This window comes from Cervus elaphus, chromosome X, assembly GCF_910594005.1.
Source record: "Cervus elaphus chromosome X, mCerEla1.1, whole genome shotgun sequence".
Classification (NCBI taxonomy): Eukaryota; Metazoa; Chordata; class Mammalia; order Artiodactyla; family Cervidae; genus Cervus; species Cervus elaphus.
In genome coordinates, this window is record NC_057848.1 from 61,334,460 (window position 1) to 61,360,204 (window position 25,745).

Genomic DNA, 25,745 nt, shown 5'->3' on the forward strand with positions numbered 1-25,745 from the left:
AAATATATATATATATATATAAGCCTTGTTATATGCAACACGATGAATACAGAAATTAAAAGTCCTTTCCTACCAACAAAACATGAGGAAACAAGAAATTATATTTTCATATGCTGTATTGAGTTGGTTTACTTTAGTAACATTTTTAAAGTTTTTTGCATTAGCTATCTCTTTAAAAAGACATTGTCAACATAGCTTTCTCTCATATTGTATTAGTGCTGTCTTAAAATCCAAGCATTTCTTTTTAAGGCATCCTCAAGGATGAGCATAGTTTAATTACAAGGAGAGAAACCAACAGAAATACTTTTGGCACAGAAATTTTGCACTCTGCCAAAGTACAATTTATTCCTGGTGTCACATACTTAAGAGTATATATATATATTCTCCTGTCAGAGCACATTGTTTACTATATCCCCATAAAGATGAATAGAAGAAAGGTTAAATAACACACAAAGTCCATGATTTTCACATTTTGCAGAAAATTTAAGATGAGCATTCATCCATTCATTCGTTTGACTAACCTTTTGACTACAAATGCCACAATGGTGGGCTGGATTCCCTAGGAAGCCAGTTCTGAGATAGACATCATTGTGCAGGCTATTTACTAAGGAGTGCCTTGGAGATAAACACCTATTGAAGGGAGAAGAAAGGAAGTGGGAGTGGGCTGTGGAAGAGGTCAAGTTATGATGTAGCCCAATGACAGCCTTGTCTAACCCCACAGGGATCTCTGAAGCTATAGTTCCCCTTCAGAGTTGCCATCCTGAAGGATGCCATTACTAGGCCTGTATACTTCTAAATTAATTAATCATTGTGTCTCAACTACCTTGGGAAGGGATGTGACCTTGAGCAAGGCAGTTCTATGTAGCTGAGGTGATTCCTGAAGGAGCTGACAACTGAAGGCTGTTTGTCAACAGTCCTCCCAATAGTAAGGGGAATAAATCCTTCACTGAAGGGGGTCTGGGTAGCATGTCATCTTGTCCACCCTAACTATGCACTATACCAGGGCTTGGAAATAACTCTTACCCTTGGAAAACTCAAAGTCTGAAGGATAGATTGTCTTGGAAGCACACAAACAAAAATGTTTTGTTTTGTGGTTATGGTATTTAAGACATTGTTACAAACATTTCATATGTATTATCTCTTTTAATGCCTACCAGGACCCAATGTGGGTGGTACTATCAATATCCCCATTTAACAGAACAGGGAAAAGAATCAGTGGTAAAATGACTTGCCCAAGGTCTAATAATAAGTGGCAATGTACCTAGGATTCAAACTTTTTCAGTTTGACTCAAGTCTGATAAATGGAAAAACAGTAGGGACTGTAGAAACACACACAGAAAAACAGGATCAAGTTTGTTTGCATGACTCTGTTTCAAAGAGTAGAATCAGGGCTTCCTTGGAGGTCCAGTGACTAAGAATCTGCCTGCCAATGCAGGGGACACAAGTTCGATCCCTGATCCAGGAAGATCCTACATGCTGCAGAGCAACTAAGCCCATGTGCCATAACTACTGAGCCCAAGCTCTAGAGCCTGCAAGCTGCAACTACTGAACCTACACAGCCTAGAGCCCATGCTCTGCAACAAGAAAAGCCCCCACAATCAGAAGCCCACACACCGCAACTACAGAGTAGCTCCCAATTGCCACAACTAGAGAAAGTCTGCGCACAGTAACCAAGACCCAGCACAGGCAAAAATAAACAAATGAATGAAATTTTATATTTATGTAAAAAGAGCAGAATCATTTCTAAAGTGATACAGAGTTGGGATTAATATACACACTACTAAATATAAAATAGGTAAACAACAAGAACTTACTGTAACACAGGGAACCATACACAGTATCTTATAATAATCTATAAAGGAAAAGAATCTGAAAAAGTACATATATTATATATATTATAAATTATTTATATATACATTTTCTTATACATATTTATATTGATTTGGCCAAAAAGTTCATTCACATTTTTCTGTAACATCTTGTTGGTCAACCCAGTATATATATATATATATGACAGAATTACTCTGCTGTACACTTGAAATTAACACAACATTGTAAATTAATTATACTTCAGTTCAAAATTTAAAAATAGAATGAGATGCAGACGATGTTAGTTCTTCATCTGACAAGGCCACGCTCCTCAGCGTGGGCTTTTCCAGTGCACTTTATGACCTAGTCATTCTAGCTCTTCACCCTTATCTCTTATTCATTGCTTATGGCCTCTCTCATCTCTCGCCCCCTCATTCACCCACACTGTCAGGTTGAAAAATTTGAAGTTTCAGTACCCAAATACAGTCATGCTCTCTTAAACTTATGAGCCTTTGCACACACAGCTCCTTCTTCCAGGAATGATTTTACCAGGATGATCTGTGATCATCCAACCAACTCCTATATATTCTTGAAGACTTGGTTCAAGTGCTACCACCTCTCTGAAGCCTTCCTCAAATTTCCCAGGTAGAGTAAAACACTTCCTCCTATTCCTGCCCCCACTGTAGCTTGTACATAATTTTACAATAACCCATCATGCTCTTTTATAATTATTCGTATTCATTTCTGCTTCTTTCACCTTAAAACAAGGATTATGTTTTAATTATCTTCAGATTTCTAGGTTCTAAGCCATTTCTGGAACAAAGTAGAACATTAATGCACTTCCCAGGTGGCATTAGTAGTAAAGAACCCACCTACCAATGCAGGAGACAGAAAAGACATGGGTTCGATCCCTGGGTTGGGAAGATCCCCTGGAGACGGGCGCAGCAACCCACTCCAGTGTTCTTACCTGGAGAATCCCATGGACAGGGGAGCCTGGTGGGATACAGTCCATGGGGTCGCAGAGAGTCAGACACGACTGAAGCACTCTAGCAGAGCACAACACAGAACATTAATATATTTTTGGAATGAATGGACGAATAAGTCTTTCTGGACTCATAACTCCACTTTATCCCCCACACCCAATCGGCCACCAAGTCTTGTGGCATCTGCCTCTTAAAAAAATTTCCGAATCTCTAATATCCCTTTCATCTCCGCAGGTAGTGCCTAGTTCAGTGCTTCATCATTTCAGACCTAGACTATGTCTGCAGCATCCTAAGTAGTTTTCTTGCCTTTAATCATGCCCCCTCCTCTCTCTGCTCAGGCTATCTTCTGCATGACTAGCAGAGTGATTTGTCTGAAACATAAATGGGATTACACCAATCTCTTAGCTAAATCCTTTCCATGGATCCCAATGACACATAAGATAAATTTTATATTTTACGTTGCTTATATGGTCTGCTAGTTATTTGTCCCCTGCTGATCTCTGAAGCCTCATCTCTCATTATTCCCCTATATTCAGAGACAGAATGATAACAAGTGGTACTCCCTGGATGGCTACTAATTCGGCACCCCATCAAGTTGATATTCTTTAAATACATACTTCCTCGGCCATATTTTAAAGTGAGGATGGAAAGATATGAATTTTCTAATAATAAAATTTATATGCTTCTTTACATTTTAGCTAAAGGATTTGTGACATTAATTTATTCCATACAATTTCCAAATTCTGACAACCTCTTGGGAGGCATAGTGAACCATTTAACATGTAGCTACTAGATGAAATTTCTTATTCCAAATAAATAGTCCTATTCTTTGCTGCTGAATTTAGGTGACTGTCCTCTGACTGGTCGTGGGTTTGGTTGTGCCATCTGCCTGTAGTTGGAACCTGCAACTTGCATGTGTGTGTTGCAAAAACTGTTCAACCATGACAAGTCAGCACCACCAGGAATATTTTTATTTCTACTTCAGGTACTGAATATTTCAGTCAAAGGGGATCTGATTTCCATTTTGCCAGTTATGTAAAGAACTGTAGATTGAAGCATGAATGAACTGGTGTCATTTGCTATTTAATATTTAACACTTTAGTGTTTTAGCACCCAGAATATACTGACACCCTGTGCAGTTGCCTGTCTGCCCTCCTCCTAAATCTGATTCTGCCCCTCACCAGCTTGCTTAAGTATACCGTATATGAGCAAGGACCCATGACTGCCCAGAAAACTCCTATTCATCTTTTTATTCTCAATCTGAGGGCCACCATCTCTATGAAACCTTCCCAAATTCCCCAGAAGACTTAAGTTTCCATTGTCTGCTATATATATTGTTATTTGCTTTAGTCGATCACTTATCACACAGTATTCTTACTGCTGGTTTACATTTATCTTTTCTCTTAGGGCAAAAATATCTTTATAAAATATGAATACAAACAACACACTTATTTTTCTTAAGGCATATTTATTGTAAGTAGGTTTGATGAAAAAGGGAATGGATATCTGAAATTGGGCTGATACAAGATGACTGTACCCACATCCCAAATAATCTCACATGGGAGAGAAGTATGATCAAGTTGTAGGGTAGGTTAGACAGACTAAATTAATTTGATAATTGAATTCCTTTTCTAAAAAACCACCCATTGCCATCGCTCATGACGCTAATATCAGATTAGTTTGGGAAGTGCTACACTTCGCTGTGATAGCAAATGTCACCTATGTATTTAGAAATTGTAACTGTGTTTACAGAGGAAATGTATGAAAACAAAACTTGCATGACTTTTGCCCACTCATTGTAACTCATCAGTTTACAAATAAATGGATAGTATGGCTCAGAGCTCCTATGGGCCAGTTCACATTGTTAATTGTTGACTTACTATTCCATTACAGAGGTATCAGATGGCCTTATTTCATACCAGGGGCACTGGCATTTCACTTCTGACTGGCTCTGACTGGGAAAATGTTTCTCTCTACCTTAGAAATACTACCCAAATATAATTATACATGAACAAAAAGACCTGCAAGTGATCTCACACCAATTTTGGAAACATCAGTGTGAGTCTTCTTAAAGTAATCAGACTTTGTATGTAAAAGTCCTGGTTACAAACTCTTTGGGGAAAAACACACTATTTATTATTACATATGGCAAAGCCATCATTCCTTGATCATTGTTCTGCTTTAGATGAACATTTGTTATTTCATTTCACATCTTATTGGAGAACCCAGCTCACGTTGTCTGCATGTGATTATAAAGGCAGAGAAGATGGAGACATTAACTCGTTAGTGTAGACCTCTTTTTATATTTCCATATAGGTATAATTTAAGATGGTTTGCATTTCTCTCACAACCTCAAAATAAATGTAACCCACACTAGCTGTTATTTTATCATAGGCAAGTGACATTACAGTTCCATCTTCTATTTAAAGTAAATGTATTAGAATAGAATTTTAATTCAGTCTGTAATGGTTAAAAGGGTAAACTCTAGAACCTCACCATGTGGACCCTATCCCTTACTAGCCGTGTGACATGGAACAAGTCACATATTCTCCCTGTGCCTTAGATTCCTCAACAACAGAATAAAGTTAATACTAGTCCCAGCCTCACAGAATTTTAGGTGGATTTAATGAACTAACACATATAAAGCACTTAGAATAGTAACTTAAACATAGTAATGTTATATAATTGGTAGCAGATGTATTAACTGCAAGCCTTCACCATACCTTTTTTTTTTTTGCCATACCACGCCGCATGTAGGAATTCCCTGGTCAGGGTTCCAACCCCTGCCCCCTGCAGTGTCTTAGCCACTGAACCACCAGGAAGTCTGTCCTCACCATGCCTTTAACATGGCTATGTTCCTTGTGAATCTATAGGCGTCTAACTACTAAGAAATGGACTGGCATCCTACCTATTCAACACTGCACTAGAGTTCCTAGCACTGTAAAAAAACAACAACAACAAAGAAACAAGTTACTAGATTTGGAAAGGAAGGAAATAGGACTAGTATTAATCAAGACAAGTTTACCTACATAGAAAACCAAGAGAACAGAGTCAAAAAATTTTGGAACTAATAAGGGGATTCAGACACACTGCTGAAAGTGGTGTTGATATATAAAAAAAATTTTATTGATATTTCTACACACTAGCAACAAAGAGTTATAAATGCAGTCAAAATGTTTAAGTATCATTTATACTAGCAACAAAAATCTTAGATACCTAGAAATAGTCCATTGAGAGTTGTGCAAGACCATTACATATAAAATTATAAAAATTTTAATTGAAAGTTACCTTAAAAATCTAAATAAATGAAGAGCATGAATAAGTGATCATGGGAAGACTGAAAAGAGTAAGGATATTGGAGTTCCCTGGTGGTGCAGTGGATAAGAATCCAGCTGCCAATGCAGGGGACACAGGTTCGATCCCTGGTCCGGGAAGATTTCACATACCATAGGGTAACTAAGACGCTGCACCACAACTACTGAAGCCAGCACACCCTAGAGCCTGTGTTCCACAAGAGAAGCTGCCGCAATGAGAAGCACCACAACTAGAGAATAGTCCCCGCTCACCACAGCTAGAGAAAGGCCACACACAGCAACAGAGATCCAAGAAAGCCACAAATAAATAAACAGAGTAAGGATACCAATTCTTGCCAAATTAACCTACAAATTCAATGTAATTCCAATTATGAGAGTAAGTTGTGGGTCAAACTCCCAGGGCTCAAATTCCAATGCAGCCACTTACTATATGACCTTGGGCAGGTTACTTCACCATTCTGTACTTCAGTTATGTTGTCAGATGAATAGAGATAATGTATGGCCTTCCCTTTTGGGTTTTTGTGAAGAATAAATAAAATAATAAATATATAAAGTGCTTAAAGTATTCCTGGCACATAGTCAGGTGCTCTAAAGATGTTACCTATCATTGTTAATGTTATATTAAGAACTACAGATCCACAAAGACAAGAAACAAACACTTTAAGGAATAAGAAATAAAACTGTCCAATGTGCACTTAAAACAACCTTTACTAATAATTGTAAAAGGCAAATTAAAACTCTGAGTTATTTCTCCAGTCGTATTGGCAAAAATTAAAATGTGTTGGCAAGAATGTAAAGGAAGCAAGTGTTTTTGAGTACTGTGAGAATATAAGTTGGCACCATTTTATAGGAAAATATGACAGTAACTAACAAATTGTAAAGTGTATATACATTTTAAAATTTATCATGTACATACTTTTTTTGTTTTTTAATTAATTAATTAACTTATAAATTAATCTTCGTGGCTGCAAGCAGGCTTTCTCTAGTTGCAGAGAACAGGGCCTACTCTTCACCATGGTGCACAGGTTTCTTATTGCAGTGGCTTCTCTTGTTGCAGAGCACATGCTCCACAGTGAGCAGGCTCAGTAGTTGTGGCACAGGGGCTTAGTTGCCCCGCAGCAGGTGGAATCTTCCAGGACCAGGGCTCAAACCCATGTCCCCTGCACTGGCAGGTGGATTCTTAACCACACTGGACCACGAGGGAAGTCAGTGCATAAGTTTTTGATTGCCATTTATGGCAACTTATCCTACAAAAACCATTATGTAAGTACACTAAGATGGAAGAGTGTTTATTGTCATATTATCTGTAATATAAGAAACTGAAAAAACCCTAAAGATCCATATTATTCAGTCAATGAAAATAAAGTGATGGTGCAAATTAAAACATGGAAAAATGTTCAAGCTAAATTCTCTGCACGAATATACAGAAATCGTTCACAGTAGGAAACTTGGAGGGTGCGAATAGAAAGGTTATGTATGTTTACATACAGGTTATGTATATTTATGTATGTTTAGAGTTTTATTTTCTATATGAAGCATGTCTGCGTTTCACAAAAACATCACAAGGTGAGAGCATCATTTTTATAGTAAATTCTTCTAAATTTTATTTAATTAACGTGGTTCCCACTGTTAAGCATGTTTCTCAGCTTGATATAACTATGTTAAACTATCTTATTTGACGAAGTACTAAAGACTTCCCCAATTCAGGAGGATAGAATCTTTAGATTTTAAACTTATGAAAACTTTGGAATGGTGATTCATGAATGTTTCAGTTCTGCCTTTTCAGGTGCATGCTAAAACTGATTATATATTTCACCAGAGCCAAATGGCAAAGGTTTCAGATCTCTGAGTGCTTGAACACATTTTGTTATTTCCCTATATGTCCCTTCCCAAGACAATGAAGAACCATACTCTTAGGCTTTCTTTAGTCAGCAAGGAATTTCCCCAGGAGTGGTAACTCTGGGGTGGCTTCAACATTTAAAAAGCACCACTCTTGATACCTCAGTATGGGAGTGTAAGGGGATCCTGTAAGACAAAACACTCTAATTGCAGAAAGGGAACATTTATTTTTAGCACTTCTAAAGAGCCTTCCCAAAATGAACTTTCACTTTTCCTCATCTTCCCACGATCAGCTCTGACAGTCGACATGCCTGAAAGAGTGTCTCCTCCAAGCCTTTCATCACAGCCACTCCACTCAGTGGTTCATTCTGTTCTTTCTCTCCCACCCTTCATCATGCATGACCTATTATTTTAGATGTCTTATCTAAAATCCCCCCAGTGTAATGTGACTACATTTAATATATAAGTCTCAGCAGATATGTGAATTGTCTCACTTTCTTCCTACAAATTTCCCTTATATGCAACTTTTCCATTCTTCCTCATTTTCACAATGTCCACGTAGCTCTTCTCAGTTCTCTGTTTCTAGCCTGAAATCACTGCCTTCATTCTGTCAAGGTTTTTGTGAATTAAACTTGCCCTAGTAAGTATCCTACTCTTGTTTTAAAACTAGGGGGTTATATTCAACTCAAAAAGTATATTACCTAACCTTAGGTTTTTTTCAGTGCAGGTGGTGAGGCGGCAAATGTTCACATGCTGAAATTTGTTCTTGGGTGTTTGTATTCAAGAACTACTATCTAAAACTGATGTGCAGGGAAACACTGTTCAACTTCATACTGAAGGTTCAATCCAGTGCAACATGAGGGGGAAAAGGCCTTCAGATCAGAAAGAGAGATGTAAAAATTATTCAGACTCCAAGATAGTGTATATAGAACACTTTATCAATCTTTTTTTTTTTTAAAAAAGGCTTCAAAAACCAGTATTTGAATTTAGTAATGTTGCAGCATACAAAGTCTATATACAAATATAAAGTTTATTTTTACATACTGGCAATGAATAATTACAAATTTAAATGAAAAATAGTGATTTTAAAGTAGTTATCAGAAAATATGAAATACATAGGGATAAATCTGACAAAAGGTGTAGAAAAACTATATACCAAAAACTAAATATCATTGTAGGTATAAACTAATGAAGATCTAAATAACTGATAATGAGAGGTAAAACAACTTATCTATAGAGAAAGAGGTTTTAGTAGGTTGAACTGTGGTCCCACAAAAGATGTGTCAGTCCTAACCCCCAGTGGCTGTGAATGTGACTTTATTGGGAAAAAACATTGTTTGCAAATGTAATTAAGTGAAGAATCTCAAGATGAGATCATCCTGGGTTATCTGGATGGGCCCTAAACCAAATGACAAATATCTTTGTAAAAATAAGAGAAGATACAGAATACACAAAGGAGATAACGAAAAGAAAAGGTCATGAGAAAATAGAGGCAGAGATTGGAGTCATGCAGCCCCAAGACAAAGGTTAGAGCCACCAGAAGACAAAAAAAGCAAGGAAGCATTCTGCCCCAGAGCCTTGGGGAAAGAGCAGTCCTACCAATACCTTGATTTCAGACTTCTGGCCTCCAGGACAGTGAAAAAAATAAATTTGTTCTAAGGCACCCAGTTTGTGATAATTTGGCAGCTCTAGGAAACTAATACACAGATACAAGAATTATAGTGGACATCTCATCAGAACCTATGCAGAAAAGAATGTGAAGTGAAATATTTAATGTATTGAAAAATAAATCCACCAAACTAGAATTCTATATCCAGCAAAATTGTTCTTCAACAGTGAAGAGAAGGTAAACTTTCTCACACAAACAAAAAACTGAGGGAATTCATTGCCCATACATGCATTTTGCAAAAAAAAAAAAAAAAAAAAAAGTTAAAACTTCCTTGGACAGAAGGGAAAATATACAGATCAAAACCTTAGATCTACATAAAGAAAGGAAGAGCATGGGAAAAGGGGAAAGAAATAAAATGATTAATTTTTCCTATTCTTAAATGCTCTGATAACTGCCTAGTAACAATGTACTGGGTGATTATAACATATACATAAAATATGAATGTAATAGCAATGTCAGAAGGAATAGGTGGAAGGAATTGTGAATGCTCTTTAATAAAATACATACACTATATGTGAAGCAGCTTTGTGTTATTTGAAGGTAAATGTAAATGAATGAAAAATATTTAATATTATAAATTAGGGAAACTTAATTTTAAAAAACATATTGATAAGTTTCATAGAGAAAAAGAAATAATATATAATCTCACTTACATGTCTAACCTGAAAAAAAAATGAACTCTAAGAAACAGAGTACAGATTGATGGTTGCTGGGGTAGGGTGGGGAAGGGGGATGTGGAAATGGGTGAAGGTGGTCAAAGGATACAAACTTTCAATTACAAGAGGAACAAGTTCTGGTAAGATAATACACAGAATGGTAACTAGGTTAACAGTACTGTATTATGTATTTGAGAGTTGCTAACAGTACATTTTAAAAGTTTTTACCACCACCAAAAAAAAAAAAAAAAATTATAACCATATGAGGTGACGGATGTGTTAAACTAACTTTATTGTGGTAATCACTTTGCAACATATACACATACCATGGGCTTCCCTGGTGGCTCAGACGGTAAAGAATCTGCCTGCAATGTAAGAAATATGGATTCAATCCCTAGGCTGGGAAGATCCCCTGGAGAAGGGAATGGCTACTCCAGTATTCTTGCCTGGAGAATTCTATGGACAGAGTCTGGTGGGCTATAGTCCATGGGGTCACGAAAAGTTGAACACAACTGAGTGACTAACACGCACATACACACACACTAGATGATGAGTGCTTCCTAGATGGTGCAGGGTGAAGCGGTAAAGAATCCATCTGCTAATGCAGAAAATGCGAGTTAAAAGATCCCCTGGAGAAGGGCATGGCAATCCACTCCACTATTCTTGCCTGGAGAATCTCATGGACAGAGGAGCCTGGTGGGCTACAGTCCATAGGTTGCAGAGAGTCAGACATGACTGAAGCAACTTAGCATGCACTCATAACAAATTATTACATTGTATACTTAACCTTACATGGTATTATATGTCTTATACATCTCAATAAACCTGAGGTGAAGTATATTTGATATATATAAGATTATTGTTGTTCAGTTGCTCAGTCATATCCGACTCTTGGCAACCGCATGAATGGCAGCATGCCAGGCTTCCCTGTCCTTCACCATCTTACAGAGCTTGCAACTCATGTCCATTGAGTCAGTGATGTCATCCAACCATTTTCTTCTCTGTCGTCCCCTTCTCTTCATGCCTTCAATCTTGCCCAGCATCAGGGTCTTTTCTAAAGAGTCTGTTCTTTGCATCCAGTGGCCAAAGTACTGGAGCTTCAGCTTCAGCATCAGTCCTTCTAATGAATATTCAGGATTGATTTCCTTTAAGATGGACTGGTTTGATCTCCTTGCAATCCAAGGGACTCTCAAGAGTCTTCTCCCACACCACAGTTCAAAAGCATCAATTCTTCGGCATTCAGCCTTCTTTATGGTCCAACACTCACATCCATACATGACTACTGGAAAAAACCAATGCTTTGACTAGATGGAGCTTTTGTCAGCATGTCTCTTCTTTTTAATATGCTATCTAGGTTTGTCATAGCTTTTCTTCCAAGGAGCAGGTGTCTTTTAATTTCATGGCTGCAGTCACCAATGCAGTGGTTTTGGAGCCCAAGAAAATAAAGGCTGTCACTGTTTCCATTGTTTCCCCATCTATTTGTCATGAAGTGATGGGACTGGATGCCATAATCTTTGTTAACTGAATGTTGAATTATTTTAAATTAATTAATTTTAATTAGAGGCTAATTACTTTACAATATTGTAGTGGTTTTTGCCATACATTGACATAAATCAGCCATGGGTGTACATGTGTTCCCTATTCTGAACCCCCCTCCCACCTCCCTCCCCATCCCATCCCTCAGGGTCATCCGAGCACACCAGCCCTGAGCACACTGTCTCATGCATAGAACCTGGACTGGCAATCTATTTCACATAGGATAATATGCATCTTTCAATGCTATTCTTGCAAATCATCCCACTCTCGCCTTCTCTCACAGAGTCCAAAAGTTTGTTCTTTACATCTGTGTCTCTCTCTTTTGCTGGCTCATATATAGGGTCATCATTACTATCTTTCTAAATTCCATATATATGCATTAATATACTGTATTGGTGTTTTTCTTTCTGACTTACTTCACTCTGTATAATAAGCTCCAGTTTCATCCACCTCATTAGAACTGATTCAAATGCATTCTTTTTAATAGCTGAGTAATATTCCATTGTGTATATGTACCACTGCTTTCTTATCCATTTGTCTGCCAGTGGACATCTAGGTTGCTTCCATGTCCTGGCTATTGTAAACAGTGCTGCAATGAACACTGGGATACACATGTTTCTTTCAACTCTGGTTTCCTTGATATGTATGCCCAGCAGTGGGATTGTTGGGTGGTATGGCAGTTCTGTTTCCAGTTTTTTAAGGAATCTCCACACTGTTCTCCATAGTGGCTGTACTAGTTTGCATTCCCACCATTCTGACCAGCATGAAATGGTACCTCATTGTGGTTTTGATTTGCATTTGTCTAATAATGAGTGATGTTGAACATCTTTTCATGTGTTTGTTAGCCATCTATATGTCTTCTTTGGAGAAATGTCTGTTTAGTTCTTTGGCCCATTTTTTGATTGGGTCGTTTATTTTTCTGAAATTGAGCTGCAAGAGCTGCTTGTATATTTTTGAGATTAATTCTTTGTCAGTTGCTTTGTTTGCTATTATTTTCTCCCATTCTGAAGGATGACTTTTCACATTGCTTATAGTTTCCTTCGTTGTTCAAAAGCTTTTAAGTTTATTAGGTCCCATTTGTTTATCTTTGCTTTTATTTCCATCACTCTGGGAGGTGGGTCATAGAGGATCCTGCTGTGATTTATGTTGGAGAGTGTTTTGCCTATGTTTTCCTCTAGGAGTTTTATAGTTTCTGGTCCTACATTTAGATCTTTAATCCATTTTGAGTTTATTTTTGTGTATGGTGTTAGCAAGTGTTATAATTTCATTCTTTTACAGGTGGTTGACCAGTTTTCTCAGCACCACTTGTTAAAGAGATTGTCTTTTCTCCATTGTATATTCTTGCCTCCTTTGTCAATGATAAGGTGTCCATAGGTGTGTGGATTTATCTCTGGGCTTTCTATTCTGTTCCACTGATCTATATTTCTGTCTTTGTGCCAGTACCATACTGTCTTAGTGACTGTAGCTCTGTAGTATAGTCTGAAGTCAGGCAGGTTGATTTCTCCAGCTCCATTCTTCTATCTCAAGATTGCTTTGGCTATTCAAGATTTTTTGTATTTCCATACAAATTGTGAAATTATTTGTTCTAGTTCTCTGAAAAATACCGTTGGTAGCTTGATAGGGATTGCATTGAATCTACAGATTGCTTTGGGTACTGTACTCATTTCACTGTATTGATTCTTCCAATCCATGAACATGGTATATTTCTCCATCTCTTTGGGTCATCTTTGATTTCTTTCATCAGTGTTTTATAGTTTTCTATATATAGGTCTTTGGTTTCTTTAGGTAGATTTATTCCTTAAGTATTTTTTTCTTTCTGTTGCAGTGGTGAATGGAATTGTTTCCTTAATTTCTCTTTCTGTTTTCTCATTGTTAGTGTATAGGAATGCAAAGGATTTCTGTGTGTTAATTTTATATCCTGAAACTTTACTATATTCATTGATTAGCTCTAGTAATTTTCTGGTGGTGTCTTTAGGGGTTTCTATGTAAAAGATCATGTCATCTACAAACAGTGAGAGTTTTACTTCTTCTTTTCCTATCTGGATTCCTTTTATTTCCTTTTCTTCTCTGATTGCTGTGGCCAACACTTCCAAAACTATGTTGAACAGTGGTGAGAATGGGCACCCTTGTCTTGTTCCTGACTTTAAGGGAAATGCTTTCAATTTTTCACCATTGAGGATAATGTTTGCTGTTGGTTTATCATATATGGCTTTTATTATGTTGAGGTGTGTTCCTTCTATGCCTGCTTTCTGGAGGGTTGTTTTTGTTTTTTTTTTTTTTTTGAGGTTTTTTTTAATCATAAATGGATGTTGAATTTTGCCAAAGACTTTCTCTGCATCTATTGAGATAATCATATGGTTTTTATCTTTCAATTTGTTAATGTGGGGTATTACACTGATTGATTTGTGGATATTAAAGAATGCTTGCATCCCTGGGATAAAGCCCACTTGGTCAAGATATGTGATTTCTTTAATATGTTGTTGGATTCTGTTTGCTAGAATTTTGTTGAGGATTTTTGCATCTATGTTCATCAGTGATATTGGCCTGTAGTTTTCTTTTCTTTCTTTTTTTTTTTTTTGTGGCATCTTTGGTTTTGATATTAGGGTGATGGTGGCCTCATAGAATGAGTTTGGAAGTTTACCTTCCTCTGCAGCTTTCTGGAAGAGTTTGAGTAAGATAGGTGTTAGCTCTTCTCTAAATTTTTGGTAGAATTCAGCTGTGAAGCCATCTGGTCCTAGGCTTTTGTTTTTTGGAAGATTTCTGATTACAGTTTTGATTTCCATACTTGTGATGGGTCTGTTAAGATTTTTTATTTCTTCCAGGTTCAGGTTTGGAAAGTTCTACTTTTCTAAGAATTCATCCATTTCTTCCAAGTTGTCCATTTTATTGGCATATAGTTGCTGATAGTAGTGTCTTATGATCCTTTGTATTTCTGTGTTGTCTGTTGTGATTTCTCCATTATCATTTCTAATTTTGTTGATTTGATTCTTCTCCCTTTGTTTCTTGATGAATCTGGCTAGTGGTTTGTCTGTTTTATTTATCTTCTAAAATAACCAGCTCTTAGTTTTGTTGATTTTTGCTATGGTCTCCTTTGTCTCTTTTTCAATTATTTCTGGCCTCATTTTTATGATTTCTTTCCTTCTACTAACCCCGGGGTACTTCATTTCTTCTTTTTCCAGTTGCCTTTAGGTGTAGAGTTAGGTAATTTGATTTTTCTCTTGTTTCTTGAGGTAAGCTTGTACTGCTATGAATCTTCCCCTTAGCACTGCTTTTACTGAATCCCATCAGTTTTGGGTTGTTGTGTTTTCATTTGTTTCTATGCATATTTTGATTTCTTTTTTTATTTCTTCCATGATTTGTTGGTTATTCAGAAGCATGTTGTTTAGCCTCCCTATGTTTGTATTTTTAATATTTTTTCCTGTAGTTGACATCTAGTCTTACCTCATTGTGATCAGAAAAGATGCTTGGAATGATTTAAATTTTTTTGAATTTACCAAGGCTAGATTTATGGCCCAGGATGTGATGTATCCTGGAGAAGGTTCCATGTGCACTTGAGAAAAAGGTGAAATTCATTGTTTTGGGATGAAATGTCCTATAGATATCAATTAAGTCTAACTGGTCCATTGTATCAAATAAACAAATAAATAAAAATAAAAAGAAATAAAGTTTGTGTTTCCTAGCTAATCTTCTGTTTAGTTGATCTATCCATATGTGTGAGTGGGGTATTAAAGTCTCCCACTATTATTGTGTTACTGTTAATTTCCCCTTTCATACTTGTTAGCATTTGCCTTACATATTGCGGTGCTCCTATGTTGGGTGCATATATGTTTATAATTGTTATATCTTCTTCTTGGATTGATCCTTTGATCATTATGTAGTATCCTTCTTTGTCTTTTTTCACAGCCTTTATTTCAAAGTCTATTTTATCTGATATGAGTATTGCTACTCCTGCTTTCTTTTGGTCTCCATTTGCATGAAATATCTTTTTCCAGCCCTTCACTTTCAGTCTGTATGTGTCCCTTGTTTTGAGATGGGTTTCTTGTAGACAGCGTATATAGGGGTCTTGTTTTTGAATCCATGCAGCCAGTCTTTGTCTTTTAGTTAGGGCATTCAACTCATTTACATTTAAGGTAGTTATTGATAAGTATGATCCCATTGCCATTTACTTTGTTGTTTTGGGTTCAAGTTTATAAAGCTTTTCTGCATTTCCTGTCTAGCAAAGATCCTTTACCATTTGCCGAAGAGCTGTTTTGGTAGTGCTGAATTCTCTGATCTTTTGCTTGTCTGTAAAGCTTTTGATTTCTTCTTCATATTTGAATGAGATCCTTACTGTGTACAGTAATTTGGGCTGTAGGTTTTTCTCTTTCATCACTTTAAGTATATCCTGCCATTCCCTTTGGCCTGAAGAGTTTCTATTGAAAGATCAGCTGTTATCCTTGTGGGAATCCCCCTTGTGCATTATTTTTAGCTTTTCCCTTGCTGCTTTTAATATTTGTTCTTTGTGTTTGATCTTTGTTAATTTGACTAATATGTGTCTTGAGGTGTTTCACCTTGGATTTGTCCTGTTTGGGACTGTCTGGTTTTCTTGAACTTGGATGGCTATTTCCTTCCCCATTTTAGGGACATTTTCAACTAATCTCAAGTATTTTCTCATGGTCTTTCTTTTTATCTTCTTCTTCTGGGACTCCTATGATTTGAATGTTGGTGCGTTTAACATTATCTCAGAGGTCTCTGAGGTTGTCCTCATTTCTTTTAATTCTTTTTTCTTTTTTCCTCTCTGCTCCATTTATTTCCACCATTCTATCTTCCACCTCACTTATCCTATCTTCTGCCTCAGCTATTCTACTCTTGGTTCCCTCCAGAGTGCTTTTGATCTCAGTTATTACATTATTCATTATATATTGACTCTTTTTTATTTCTTCTAGGTCCTTGTCAAACATTTCTTACATCTTCTTGGTCCTGTCCAGACTATTTATCTGTAATTCCATTTTGTTTTCAAGATTTTAGATCATTTTTACTATCATTATTCTGAATTCTTTTTCAGGTAGCCTCACTATCTCCTCCTCTTTTGTTTGGTTTGGTGGGCATTTATCATGTTCGTTTACCTACTGAATATTTCTCTGTCTTTTCATCGTGTTTAGATTGCTGTGTTTGGGGTAGCCTTTCTTTATGCTGGAAGTTTGTGGTTCCTCTTTATTGTGGAGGTTCCTCCCTGTGGGTGGGGTTGAATGAGTGGCTTGTCAAGGTTTCCAGGTTAGGGAAGCTTGTATCGGTGTTCTGGTGGGAGGAGCTGGATCTCCTCTCCCTGGAGTTCAATGAAGTGTCCATTAGTGAGTTTTGAGGTGTCTATGGGTTTGGTGTAACTTTTGGCTGCCTGTATTTTAATGCTCAAGGTTATGTTCCTGCATTGTTGGAGAATTAGCTTGGTATATCTTGCTCTGAAACTTGTTGGCTCTTGGATGGAGCTTGGTTTCGGTGTAGGTATGGAGGCTTTTGGATGAGCTCTTGTCAATTAATGTTCCCTGGAGTCAGGAGTTTTCTGGTGTTCTCATATTTTGGATTTAAGCCGCCTGCCTCTGGCTTTCAGTCTTATTCTTGCAGTAGCCTTTAGACTTCTCCATCCATACAGCACTGATTATAAAACATCTAGGTTAATGGTGAAAAGATTCTCCACAGTGAGGGACACCCAGAGAGGTTCACAGAGTTACATGGAGAAGAGAAGAGGGAGGAGGGAGATAGAGGTGACCAGGAGGAAAAGAGGGGGTGTCAAAAGGAGAGAGACAGATCTAGCCAGTAATCAGTTCCCTAAGTGTTCTCTATAGCCTGGAACACCCAAAGAGATTCACAGAGTTGGGTAGAGAAGAGAAGGGGGAGGGAGGAGATAGAGGTGACCTGGGGGAGAAAAAGGAGAGTCAAAAGGAGAGAGAGCAAGCCAGTAATCACACTCCTAAGTAAAAATGGGTACCAAAGATTGGATTCTTAAAGGTACAGAATTGATAACAAATACCAAAAAGCAAAGATTAAAAATCTAGAGAAGTTAGACTCTCAAAAATACAATATTAAAAAAAATCACAATAACTATAAAAAATATATATATAAAATTTGCTTTAAAAATAAGGTCTTTTTGAACAGCATGTATACTATCTATGGTGAAACAGAGCACCAGCCCAGGTGGGATGCATGAGACAAGTGCTCCGGCCTGGTGCACTGGGAAGACCCAGAGGAATCGGGTGGAGAGGGAGATGGGAGGGGGGATCGGGATGGGGAATAAGTGTAAATCTATGGCTGATTCATATCAATGTATGACAAAACCCACTGAAATGTTGTGAAGTAATTAGCCTCCAACTAATAAAAAAATTAAAAAAAAAATAGGGTCTTTTTTTGCAAGGTAATAGTAGATTATAAAAATGAAAATTAAATTAGTAATAAATAACTTAAAAATAAAAAATTAAAAATTAAGAAATGATAATAGTAAAATATATCTAGGAATTTCTCTGGAGCTGTTGAGGATGGTGTGGGGTCACTTCAGTTTCAGATAGTTCCTTGTTCCAGCTTATACTTCTTCTCAAGGTCTATAGGCCCCTTCCAATGTAGTCAATGCCAGCTACAGAGTTTTAATCTGTTGCACCTGTCACTTCCAAAGCAGGTCCCTGTTCTTTGTTTATTTTAGCTTCCTCTATTTGCAAGTCTCTTCAGTGTCTAATTTCCACCCTGACACAAGGGGGCGAAGGTGGTTACTTATTTAGGCTCACTTGTTCAGTTGTGCTGTGGGGAGGGAGGAACTCTGTGTAGGGGGAGAGCTCATAGTGTATGGACCATGCTGGGTTTGCCCCAGCTCACAGCATGTGTGCTTTCCCGGTCTACACTGCTCAGGCTCCTGGTTGCTCTACAGGGAAACTGTCTAAAGTGGGCCCTGGGTTGCGTACACTTCCCAGGTCTAAGCCACTCAGGTTCAGGTTCTCTGATACTCCACAAGGGCACAGACTCAGCTGGGCCTGCGTTTTGTGCCCTTCCCAGGTGCTTGGTGAGTGCACTCTCCCAGGTGGGCTGTGCATCTTATCACCTTCCCGGTCCCAACCCCTTGGTTTCCTGGGTGTGCAGTGAGAGCACCATCTCAGGTGTGCCGTGTGTCTCCTCTGGTGAGCTGATCTCTGACTGCGACCCTTCGGGCAGATGTCAACCATCCAGAATCCCAGGAAGACTTGGTTAGCAACTGGAAGCCTGTTCACAGTTTGGTGGAGGATGCAGTCTCTGGGGCTGAGATTGCCCCTCACCTTCCAGCTCTGGCTGTCGCCCACCTGCCTCCCTGCCTCCAGCTGGGGGAGGGGATGGTCTGCAGCTGGCTAGCTCTCCTCTAGTGTACCCTCAATCCTTTGTTCTGTGAGCAGGCCAGGATGTGTCTTAGAGCTTTTCGCAGGAAAGTTCTCTCTCTCTCTCTTTATTTCTCTCTCTCTGGCTGTCCCACAGTTTGGGTTGCTATCTCACATTAGCTCCCTCAGAGAGCCCTCAGGGCATTCAGGCCTGGTCCTTACCCTAAGCATGCAGCCATGACTCCCTGTTCAGCCACCGCTCGCTGCTGGCAGACGCAAACTTCTGGGCTACTTCTTCTCTGGGAGGTGCAGTTAGGTGCCTAATCTGTGGGTGTTTTTTCTTTTTTTTTCCTCCCGGTTATGTTGCCCTCTGGGATTCCAAAACTCTCCCACAGACCCGCTGGTGAGAGGGTTTCCTGGTGTTTGGAAACTTCTCCTCCTTCATGACTCCCTCCCAGGGACAGGTCTCCATACCTAACTCTTTTGTCTCTCTCTTTATATTTTATATTTTGTCCTACCTCCTTTCAAGGAGAATGGGCTGCCTTTCTGGGTGCCTGGTGTCCTCTGCCAGTGTTCAGAAGTTGTTTTGTGGAATTTGCTCAATGTTCAAATGATCTTTTGATGAATTTGTGGGGGAGAAAATGGTCTCCTGGTCCTTTCCTCCACCATCTTAGGACCACCCTGAATGTTGAATTTTAAGCCAGCTTTTCCACTGTCCTATTTCACCTTCATCAAGAGACTCTTTAGTTCCTTTTCACTTTCTGCCATAAGGATAGTGTCATCTTCTTATCTGAGGTTATTGATATTTCTCCCAGCAGTCTTGATTCCAGCTTGTGCTTCATCCAGCCTGGATTTTCACATGATTTACTCTGCATATAAGCTAAATAAGCAGGGTGGCAATAAACAGCTTTCATGTACTCCTTTCCCAATTTGAAACCAGTCCATTGTTCCATGCCCAGTTCTATCTGTTGCTTCTTGATCTGCATACAGGTTTCACAGGAGGCAAGTAAGGTGGTCTGGCATTCCCATCTCTTTAAGAATTTTCCAGTTTGTTGTGATCCACACAAAGATTTTACTGTAGTCAATGAAGCTGAAGTAAGATATAGATCAATTAAAAGAGGGGATGAAGTGGAATCATATTAAATTCTCAAATAAAAGCAGAGAAGGCAGAAAAAGTGGGGAGAAATGTAGAATAAATGAAACAAATAGAAAACAGTTACAAATATATTAATAGTAAACATTAATCCAACTATATCAACAATCACTTTAAATGTGAATGATCTATTATACAAGTTAAAAGACACAGATAGTCAAAGTGATATAAAACAATATCCAATCACATTTTGTCTAAAGAAATTCATTTTAAAGATAAAGATTCAGGTAGGCTAAGAGTAAAGATATGGAAAAATTTTTGTTTGTTTTTTGGTTTTGACTATAGGACAAGGAAATCATTAGGGACACAAAGAGGCATAACATAGTGAAAAATAAGTCAATTCTCCAAGAAAATATAGAAATGTTAAATGCATATGCAACTAAAAACAAAGTATCAGAATATGTGAAGCAAAATCTGATAGAGATGAAAGGAGAAATAGGCAAATCTACTATTATATTTGGAGACTTCACTACCACTCTGGAAGTAATTGATAGACCAAAAAGGCAGAAAATCAGTAGAAAAACAGGTGACTTGAAGAACTCTATCAATCAACTTGATCTACTTGACATTTATAAAATATTCCATCCAACAACAACAGAATACATATTACTCTCAAGTGACATAAAGCATTTATCAAGATAGAACAAATTCAGAACCATTAAACATACCTAAAAGAATAGAAATTATACTGTTTGTTCACAAACCACAATGGAATTAAACTGAAAATCAGTAATAAGAAGGTAGTTAGAGTATCTCTGAAATATTTAGAAATGAAATAACATACTTCTAAATAATTTGTAAGTTAAAGAAAAAAGCCCAAAGAGATTTAAAATATGTAGCTTAGCCTAAGTAAAAATGGAAGTACATCTTAACAAAACTGTAAAGAAAGCAGAGAGAAAAATAGAGTAAAAAAATCAAAGAAATTGAAAACAGGAAAACAATAGAGAACATCAAGGAAACGCAAAATTGGTTTTCTAGAAAGATCAATAAAATTAATAAAGTTCTAGTTGGGCTATCCAAGAGAAAAGAAGACAGAATTACAAATATCAGAAATGAAATAGGAAGCATCACTTCTGATTCCATGGACATTAAAAGGAAAATAGTGAAATACATGCACATGTATTCTACACCTGGCAAAGCTCTCCTTCAGAAATGAAGAAGCAATATAAACTTTCTCACACCAAAAAAGGTGAGGGAGCTCATCACCACTGAACCTGCCTTACAAGAAATAGTAAAGGCAGTTCTTCAAGTTGAAATGATATAATCATATACACAGAAAACTGTAAAACCTCAGCAACAACAACAACAAAACTGTTAGAAATAATGAACAAATTCAGTAAAGTTGTTCCAGAATGACAAGCTTGGGCAGCTGTCTTCCACAGTTGATTTGATATGGACAGACTCTGGCCCACAGAGGGAGAAGGCTAACTTAGTGCCAGGAGTCAAGGTGATGATCCTGAGAAAGGACTAAAAACTCCCACCACAGAAGAAACTGGTCTCCATCCTACCCCAGCTGTTAGCCTTGGGAGACCCTGGGGTATGATAGTCAGATGTGGCAGACTCTTGACTTCCACCAGCAAAAGAGATACATTTACACGGAGGTGAGGATTTTGATTTGAGGGGAGCACTCAGGTCAACCAAGGAAGGACTCCCAGACCCTGCCAGGCATGAAAGAGAGGACCCTTATGGAGGGCTGAATTATCTGCCCATCCCAAACAGAGGCTTCCCACAGAAATGTACCCAAGACCCCAAGCAGGAATGTCAGGAACAGGTGACACCACCCTACCCATTCCATTTCTGCAGTGGGCATCTCGGGAGAGAAGGGCCTTCTGAGGGCAGGGGATGCAGGCCCAGGGGAAGATGAGGGTGACCCAACCTAGAACACACAGGGAGCCATGCATAGCCCCCTGACCCTGCAATCAGCTCTGATGGACCCCCACAGAAGCCTGTCAGGTGGAGGTTCCCCTTTACTCCCTTCTTGGGGAGGGAAGGCTCCTTATCTGAAGGGTGAGGCATCAGGTGGATCCAGGCAGGGCCCTCAGAGTGCCGCGGTCAAGGTGAAACCTGTGGGGTTTTCCCAGCAAGGTGCCCCTGAGGTGCAGCAGAGGAAGGAGTCCAGGCCCCACCAGAGGTTGGTTGGATTCAAAGTGAGTATTCAGAGTAAGGAGACCAGGCCCACTCAGCCCCTGGCTCTGGCATGCTCTCTCCCTGCCTTCGTCCCTGGGAGACCCCAGGCAAGGGTTCTAGATGTGTCTCAACTTCCACCCCAGGGAACTGAAGCACAGTGGCATCGTCAGTGGGGGACTCAGGGTGGGGGACATGGAGGTGAGGATGCGGAGGAAGGCTCCCACCCTGCCCTGTGAGGCTGAGAGGGCCTCTCTGGGGACCCAGGGGCCCATGACGCCTGCCCCGCCTGCTGTCAGCTCTGAGGCGACCTGAGCTGGGCTAGGGGGCGCTGCGCCCCTCTTTGTCTTCTGACTTCGGTCTCTGGCACCTCAGGGCGATGATGGTTGCAGGATGAAGGAACGGTGGGCTCCAGGTGGGCTGAGAGGTCGAGGAGACCCACAGGGACCTGCCCTTCTCTACCGTCAGAGGCCCAGGGAGGCGCCTCCATCCTCCCAACAACCCCGCCTCCCTGGGGTCTCAGACATGGTGGCCTTCGCCCCACAGAAGCCCTCTCTAGGAGTGTTTCTACCGGACCAGAACCCCAACGTAGACAGAGTTGTGCAGACATCGCCCTGCCCCTGCCACAGGCCCCAGAGACCCCGCAGGTCTGTCTGGCAGATTCCTGGCCTCTGCCCTTCTCAGTAGTCCCTGCGAGGTGGCCGCCATGGTCTGAGGGGCTCACCCTCCGATCGGCAGAGGGAGGAGCCCCAGTCCTAGCAGGAGTGGAGACTAGGACTCCGAAGGTAGGAGAGGGAGGCCCTTCAGCTGTGGAAAGATGGATCTCCGACCTCTCCCACTCCTGCCGTCAACCCCAGTAGACTCCCAAGTAGAGTTGCTCCAGTGCCCTGTGTTGCCCGCCACCAGCCCCCCAAGCCCCACTCTCTTGTCTGGTCTCTGGGAGGCAGAGCCTGGGCCTCAAAGGTTCAGCTGCAGGTCAGCTGAAGGGGAAGAACGCACCCCCATCTGCTGGTCTCATGAGGCTCAGTGCAGCAGAGGGATGAGTCTCAGGCTCTGCCAGGGGTTTACTGGAGGATGGAGCACGGAGTGGACCCACTACTGAAGAACAGAAGGGGCCCACGCCTCCCTGCCCCTGCTTTCAGTCATCAGGGACCCAGGGTGTATGGTTGAGTGTGGTGCCCCTTCACTTTCTCCTCTGCTATCTCAGGGAAGTGAGACCTTAATTTCGGGAGGGCTACCTCAGGTCAGCAGAGGGAGGAGTTACAAGCCTCAACATAAGGACTCCCATGAACGCCCTATTAAGAGAGTTGGCTCCCCAGAGTTCATCCAGCCCTTATGTCACCCCAGGTAGACCCTTGGCAGGTGTGGCCAAATGTGGTGCCCCCCTCACTCCCTCCTCTTGGTTTGAGGAGTGTGAACTCTTGTTCTGAGACTTTTGTCTCAGAGCAGCAGAGGAGTGGGTGCAGGCCTGCCTGGACAGGAGAAAGATGAGGCCTCTCAGTGGGCACTGATGGGACCATCCACCTTGGAACAGTGAGGACATCACAAAGTCTGGCCTTCCCCCTCCTGTTGGTGCTCTGAGTTGGGGGCAGGATTGTGATTGTAGCTGCAGCCTGAGGTGCCCCTTAGCTCCTCTTATACGGATTCACATCATCCTGGGGGTGAGGGCCATGGTCTGAGATGTGTGTCCTCAGGTCAGCTAAGCAGAAGAAGCCCAGACAAGGCCAGGAGTCAGTCAAGGTGATGTCCCTGAATGTCTGCCACACCAGAACAGAGGGGACACCACAGTGCCCAACCTTGGACACCCTGCTGTCTCACCTGGAATCTACAGGCTAAGCCAGCTGGTTACACCCTGAGGAGCTTTCTCGGGATTCTTAGGACACTGATCAGTCAGGAAAACAGGAGACCTCCACCCGAGCACTATCTAAGGGGAGATCTGTTAAGATAGCCTTGACAGGGTTGAGTTTCTCACATTCTTCCTCTTTTCCTCAGATCAATTAGCTCTAATCACCACCTCTTGCCTACGCCTCTGCCTGCCACCCTCAACAACATCACTATGTCTCACAGTCAGAAGAGTCAGAGCCAGAAGCTTGAAGTAGGCCTTCAGGCTGAAAAAGAAGCTCGGGGCCTGGTGGGTTCACAGGTTCCTGTAGCTGAGGAGAAGAAGGCCACCGCCTCCTTGCTCTCCTCTTTGATCCAAGACACCCCAGAGGTTGTGCCTACTGCTGGGGCACAGAGTGTTCCCCAGAGTTCTCAGGGGGCCTGCTCCTCCTCCACTACCATTGAAGCCATTCCACTGAGCAAATCAAATGAGGGCAGCAGCCAAGAAGAGGGTCTAAGCAGCTTCCAGGTTCCCACATTCTTGCTTGGTGATGTGCTGAACAAGAAGGTGGCTGAATTGGTACAGTTGATGAATGCCAAATATGCAAAAAAGGAGCCCATCACAAAGGCAGAAATACTGGAGAATGTCATCAAAGAGGATGAGGATCACTTCCCTGAGATCTTCAGCAAAGCCTGTGAATGCATGGAGATTGTCTTTGGCCTTGAAGCAAAGGAAGTAGACCCAACCAGCCACTCCTATGTGCTCCAGACGACACTAGGTCTCACCTACGATGGGATGCTGAATGATGGCCAGAGCATGCCCAAGACCGGCCTCCTGATATATATCTTGGGTGTGATCTTCATGGAGGGCAACCGTGCTACTGAGGAGAGAATCTGGCAGGTGCTAAATATGATTGGGGTGTGTGCTGGGCTGAAGGATTTCATCTACGGGGAGCCCAGGAAGCTCATCACCGAAGATTTGGTGAAGGAAAGGTATCTGGAGTACCAGCAGGTGCCCAACAGTGATCCTCCATGCTATGAATTCCTGTGGGGTCCAAGGGCCCATGCTGAAACCAGCAAGATGAAAATCCTGAAGTTTTTTTCCAAGGTCAATGGGGCTGACCCCACTTCCTTCCCATCCTGGTATGAGGAAGCTTTGAGAGATGAGAAAGAGAAAGCCCAGGCGAGAGCTGCTGGTGGAGATGCTACTTCTGCCATGGCCAGCATCTAGGTTCATGAATGACGTTGGTCACATACTTATTGCTGTTTGTCAGATTTTAGAATAAGTATTTTGCTATTCTGTTAAACCTGGCATTAGAATAGGAATTTCCTTAGAAACCTGCAAGAGCCCAACAATAAAATAGATGGGATCAAGAAACAGAAGAAAAAAATGTAAAAGGTGGTTATCCTAAGAATCCTATATCTCTTTTCACCTGTTGTTTTGTAAAGTTAAAGATATACACTTAGATTTGCTTGGCTAATTAAGCAATGTATGAGAAGTTAAATTCTAATAAATGAGAATCCTGGCTCA

At 40.3% G+C, this 25,745-nt stretch overlaps 1 protein-coding gene across 1 annotated transcript in view; it reads left to right on the forward strand.

Moving 5' to 3' along the window:
- LOC122689818 (putative MAGE domain-containing protein MAGEA13P) overlaps window positions 1-25,745 on the forward strand; it is a 71,024-nt gene extending 45,279 nt beyond the window's left edge. The window contains exon 2 of the mRNA XM_043896573.1: window positions 24,386-25,745. Coding sequence (XP_043752508.1) covers window positions 24,450-25,445 — 996 coding nt within the window. The 5' untranslated portion in view covers window positions 24,386-24,449 and the 3' untranslated portion in view covers window positions 25,446-25,745. The remainder of the gene's footprint in view (window positions 1-24,385) is intronic.